The following is a 6,029-nucleotide window of genomic DNA, read 5'->3' as shown; positions in this document are numbered from 1 at the left end:
ATAACTAATATATTCTTTATAATAAAAGCTATATGAATGTGGTTTCTCTCTCTCAAAATATCTTGGAATACTGTACCCACCCTTCTTCCTATGATAATGTGAGATGATCAAGTGCCCACGTGATGAGATGCAGTGAGGTGAATGACATAGGCCTAGTGACGCAGTGTCAGGCTATGGTCAGCCTTCTGGTGCTGCATCAGAAGAAGGATCATCTGCTTGCCAAGCGCCACTGACCACGGAAACTGAAAGCAAAACCGAGGTTAAGAGAAACTCCTGAAATCCCAAATCTGTAGTATTTCAATCCTTAGATCTAAATTCGACTCTTATCATAATGCATTCAGATAATCTGCATTCAGATAATCTGCCTTTAAAATTGAAGCCCGAGATCTGATAAAAATCTTTGGAAGAGGACAGTGAGTCAACCTGTCACAAAACAAAGACCTGGATTAGGTAACACTCAGTCAGACAACTTTCAGACTAATAGATGTATGATTTAACACTCAAGAATAATCCAGTAAATTCCCCCAGATAAACTTATTTTGAAACCTAGCCCGTGTCTTCTTTTATTGCCAATCCTCCCTCTCTCATCTGGACACAGATGCTTATTTTTTGGCCAGTGATACTTGCTTCATGTCATTCGTCTGTTTTCCCTGCAGCGAGGCTGGAAATGAGAGAAACGCAACGCATCCCAACTGCACGTGGGTGTCAGGAAGCTCATTTCTATTTGCAAGTAAAACCCACAGCAAGAAAACAAGAACCGAGAAACAAGACCAGAATATGATCATATTGTCTGCTCTATACATATCCAATGTGTATTAAGTCTCCTTCTCCCTCTCTCTCTCCCTCTCTCTCTCTCTCTCTCAATACAAGCCTTGCTAGGATATAAAGTCAGCTTTTCCAAACTTGTCGAAATGCAACAAATACATTTGAGAGATCTTTTTGAGTTAATTCTGAAACACAGAATTCACTGCTCACCCATCACTTCCCCAGGAACACAGTGCGGTAGTAACATGGGTGATCAGCACGATGGTTGCTGAAAACTGTCAAAATGATCTCCTCTTGCTTTTAGTCCCTGACAGATTTGACAGGTACAATTTCTTGGAGCTTCTTTCATTATTTCAGAACAGAGATGGGCTGGCATGAAATCCCCAACCTGCCTGGCTGCCTGTGGCATGTTCCAAAAATATCTAACCTACCTCTAGGTTCGTAGGGAATTGAAAAGAAGAGTGAAAGTTCCTTTGGACTTTCACACAGATGTCTTCTTATAGATGTTGCCTTACAAACTACACCCGTCAGCAGGCATGACCCCTTGGTGGGAATCAAGATGGCAGTAAGGCTCTTTCTGGAAGGTTTCTATGAAACACACCTGTCTATTCTTCGCAGACTGAACTAGAGGAAATAAGAAAGCCATATCTTGCCACTTAACTCGTTATTTTTTTTTTCATTACATAAGACTTCTAAGTAATAAAGCAACACAGATGACAGGACAGATGTATTTATCCACAAGCCATCCTCTAGTCTGTGATGTGACACCTTCCATCATTTCTCCCAAATTCATCTCCAGTGGCTCCCATGACACACTGTATCTCTACCTGCACTTAATAGCATCTGACGAGTATTATAGTTCTGCCTATGGTTTCCTGAAACCTACCAGCATATAAGCTCATTTTTATATTCCTAGAATTTGGCACATGGTATTAAAAAACTGTTGTAAATTGGGTTCGGTAAACTAAAACATAGGGTCCTAATAAGTCATCTAAAGATAACTCCACACATCGCTTATCAGTGGCTAACTGAGTAATTCACTTTATATTTTTATTTTTTATTTGTTAGATTTTATTTATTTATTTATTCTTGAGAGACACAGAGAGAGGCAGAGACAGGCAGAGGGAGAAGCAGGCTCCCTGGAGGGAACTCTGGGATCCAGAACTCCGGGATCACACCCTGAGCCAAAGGCAGACGCTCAACCACTGAGCCAGCCAGGCATCCCAAGCTTACATTCACTTTAAATAAAAGTTGATAAATCTAATATAAATGAAGTTTGATGCATGCTCAGACATCCTTGGTCTTGGAGAAAATATAAGAACTAGTTATTACTAAAAAATCAATTGTGGTTGCTCTCATTTCTTATGGTTGCTCTTCCCCCAGTTCAAGGCTCTTGATTCACAACTTATCGAAGGTTTCCAATCCGTTACACTTTTCTGCTTCCTGAAAAGACCACAGAGTCAAATGAGGAGGAAACAGTAGGTTTCCTTTTAGGTTGACCTAAAAGTTGAGAGGGAGAAAACATGGAAAGTGAGGTGAAAGCTTCATGGTCCAGCTCATTCCAGCAGGTGATCATTAAGATACCTAAGGGCTACACCAGCTCCACATTGACTCTGACCTGAGGCACACGAGTCATATAAAACCTGCCCACTGAGCTAAAAAATATATATAAGAAATAAACCCTTTTATTACAGGAATAAACATCAAGTGTTTCTTTATCATCTTAGAGAGTTTAATTCAGACCGAATCAATACACTTGGACACAAGTATGCCGCCCGGAGTAACTAAAATCTGATTCTATTCTTCATTCTTGGGTACAGCCTTATTGGAAATATCTGAGGGGGATACACGATAACATTTAATACTTAGAGGCATCAGAGTGTTAGTTTATCTTTCTTGGTCATCCACCAATCAAGTACAAGTGGAATCTCAGCTTGTCCTTTTAAAAACACCTTTATTTCAATAACCTGATTGTATTTTTTCCCATGTCCTTGCCCCTACGCACACACACCACACATCACATCACATCACATCACATCACAGTATATTATTCATTGTTCTCTGAACACATCATAGATGTCTTCAGTTCCTCAACCATGCTAATTCTGTGTCCTCATTGGAGTGTTCTTCTATCTCCCAATTTTTCTGCCTTCCTTCCTTCAAGATTCATATTACATATTAATTCCTCTACGACCACCTCTCTAAGTACACCAGTGGCTTTGAGTACTCCCCTAATCTGCACCCTCAAAACACTTTTTGTGTTTATCATCTAAATTACAGCATTTGGGCCTTGGATCCTATTTCTGTTTTAGCTACGAATATATATATATATATTCATGTAAGACAGAGAGAGCAGAGACATAGGCAGAGGGAGAAGCAGGCTCTCCATGGGGAGCCCAATGTGGGACTCGATCCCAGGACCCCGGGATCATGCCCAGAGCCAAAGGCAAACACTTAACCACTGAGTCACCCAGGCACCCCTCTGTTTTAGCTATATTAAAGCTATTTAGTCAACTCCTCTTCAAGTTCCCATAAAGTGGGAACACACTTGATCACTTTTGCATTCCAGTGGCATTCAGCACCCTGTACTACAAAGGCTAGTTGTTTAATACACGTGGTTTGAATAGTATTACATGACTATGGTTTTAATGATACTAAGTTCACATTTCCCAATCTTATCAACTCTGATAAACAAATTCCTTTTAGTCCACTTTTATGTCCTTCCCTATACTCCGGCTACCCAAGGAGAGCTACTTCAGAAAATGCAGTGATCCTGTTTTGCAGATACTATCCTTTACTCTCAACACATGTAATTAAACTAAGTCTTCTGTGAATGAAGTACACTATTTCCAAGAGGGGCATCTTCTACCAGAGTTGGGCATCATATTTATACTGTGTCAAATTTAATAAATGGTACTTTTTTTTAAAAAAAGATTTTATTTATTATTTGAGAGAGAGAACATGAACAAGAGAGAGGAGCAGAGGGAGAGAGAGAAGCAGACTCCCTGTTAAGCAGGGAGTCTGACATGGGGCTCAATATTAGGGCCCTGAGATCATGTCCAGAGCCAAAGGCAGATGCTTAACCAACTGAGCCACCCAGGTATCCCAATAAATGGTACTTTTATGCAAAGCCTATGTAAGTTTTAGGGTTAAAATGATGTGAAAAAATAAATAAGCATAAAATGCCTAGAAAGGGAAACAAATGGATATTAAAAATGAAGGAAAACATTGCTGCTACAATTTCTAATATTAAGCCAATGGCAGCAGAAACTCAGCAGAAAAGTCTATTCATTATTGATAATTAAGGGATATCAGCCTTTGATGTAGGTGAGGTATATAATATTGTTATCAGTGACATCAATGGACTCATTCCCTCATGGCTTCTTTTTTTTTTTTTTTTTTTTTTTTTTAGTTGCCATCAATAAGAAATTTACTTGTTTTAAAAAAATCCAAATGCTGGCATTGTCCAGAAAAATTTAACAGGTTTATTTATAATTGTTATAAAGTTGAACTGCTGAAACGTGTTCACTGAAACATTTTGACTTGCATTAATGCTTTATGTCCCCGCATTTATATTAAAAATCCACACACAAATGAAAATGGAAAAACTGCCAATACCTGATTTCTGTCCCCTATTTTTCCACTTGCAATCATATACTTAGGTACCTTTTGACCCCATGGAAAAAAAATATCTAACGTTCAGAGAACTACCAATAACAGGAAGAAGAGGAAAAAAAAAAAATTTTTTTTTTTTTTTTAAAGAATGAAATGTTTTCCATCATAGTGGATTCTTAAGCACGTTCTCCACGTATGCGGCGTGCTAGCTGGATGTCTTTTGGCATAATTGTGACACGTTTGGCATGGATAGCACACAGGTTGGTGTCTTCAAAGAGGCCCACCAGATAGGCCTCACTTGCCTCCTGCAAAGCACCAATAGCTGCACTCTGGAAGCGCAGATCTGTTTTGAAGTCCTGAGCAATTTCTCGCACCAGACGCTGGAAAGGAAGTTTGCGGATCAGAAGTTCAGTGGACTTCTGATAACGTCTAATTTCACGGAGTGCCACAGTACCAGGCCTGTAACGATGAGGTTTCTTCACCCCTCCAGTAGAGGGCGCACTCTTGCGAGCGGCTTTTGTAGCCAGTTGCTTCCTCGGTGCTTTACCACCGGTCGATTTGCGGGCAGTCTGCTTTGTACGAGCCATGGTACAGAGACCTCCTTACTTACCCCCCTTCTCCTTCGGCTGGAGCTCGGCGAGCTAGAGGCGGCGCTGGCGTTGGCGAGCGACGGCGGCGCGGCGGCGGCTGCGAACACTCCCTCATGGCTTCTAAGAAAAAAACTTGTAAAAGTCATGGTGACTGAGGTATGAAAATGTTTTTAAAAAGCAAAACACTGAGGAACAATTGATTAGCATTCTCAAGCCAAGGTACTAAATGGCTCTCCTTATTTCCAAATCATTCGAGAGTCCGAAACAGGTAAGAAAACAAATGTTTAAAATCCCCAACATTTGGGGCACCTGGGTGGCTCATTCAGTTGAGCATTCGACTCTTGGTTTCAACCCAGTCATGATCTCCTGCGTCGTGGAATCAAGCCCTGTGTCTGGCTCTGTGCTGGGTGAGATGCCTGAGAATTCTCTCTGCCCCTCCCCCGACACACTCTCTCCCTTTCTCTCAAATAAAATAAACAAATCTTAAAAAAAAAAACACTCCATCACTTATCAGTAGTGTATGCTAACATATTAAAATAAAAATACTGAACTAGATTGATATTTTGTAAAAATTGATGGTTAATTACTTAAGCTAAATTATCAATACATTTTATATATTCAATTTAATTGTATTGTTATTAAAGCAATGTAGGTGCATAATTTTATTTTTTATTATTAGTTTTAAATATTCATTTTATTTGAGAGAGAGAGAGAATGAAAGAGAGAGAGCACTTGAGTAGGGGGAGGTGCAGAAGGAGAGAGGGAATCCCAAGCCGACTTGTTGTTGAGTGTGGAGCCTGACTTGGGGCTCAATCTCACAACCCCGAGATCATGACCAGAGCCAAAATCAAGTCAGACCCTTAACCTACGGAGCCACCCAGGTGCCCCATAAGTGCATAATTTTAAAGTCAACTGGCCCTTCAAAGTTTATAGCCTTATAGTAGTCCATGGACTACTGGTGTAGTCCCAGTCCCCAACCATGTTCTTGCCCACCCCTGATGCCCACTCTCCAAACCGAACTACTTCTACATGTTAACTTTTTTGGTTTCTTCCAGTATT

General features: G+C 40.3%; 1 protein-coding gene across 1 annotated transcript; it reads right to left on the bottom strand.

The window, feature by feature from the left end:
• Nucleotides 1-4,230: 4,230 nt before the first annotated feature.
• LOC121483466 (histone H3.3A) lies at nucleotides 4,231-5,071 on the bottom strand. The gene has a single exon (XM_041742036.1). The coding sequence runs from the start codon at nucleotides 4,965-4,967 to the stop codon at nucleotides 4,557-4,559; it is 411 nt and encodes a 136-aa protein (XP_041597970.1). The 5' UTR covers nucleotides 4,968-5,071; the 3' UTR covers nucleotides 4,231-4,556.
• Nucleotides 5,072-6,029: the final 958 nt, after the last annotated feature.

This window comes from Vulpes lagopus, chromosome X, assembly GCF_018345385.1.
Source record: "Vulpes lagopus strain Blue_001 chromosome X, ASM1834538v1, whole genome shotgun sequence".
Taxonomy (NCBI): Eukaryota; Metazoa; Chordata; class Mammalia; order Carnivora; family Canidae; genus Vulpes; species Vulpes lagopus.
The sequence above is the reverse complement of the archived record's forward strand: the minus strand, read 5'-3'. Positions and strand labels throughout refer to the sequence as shown.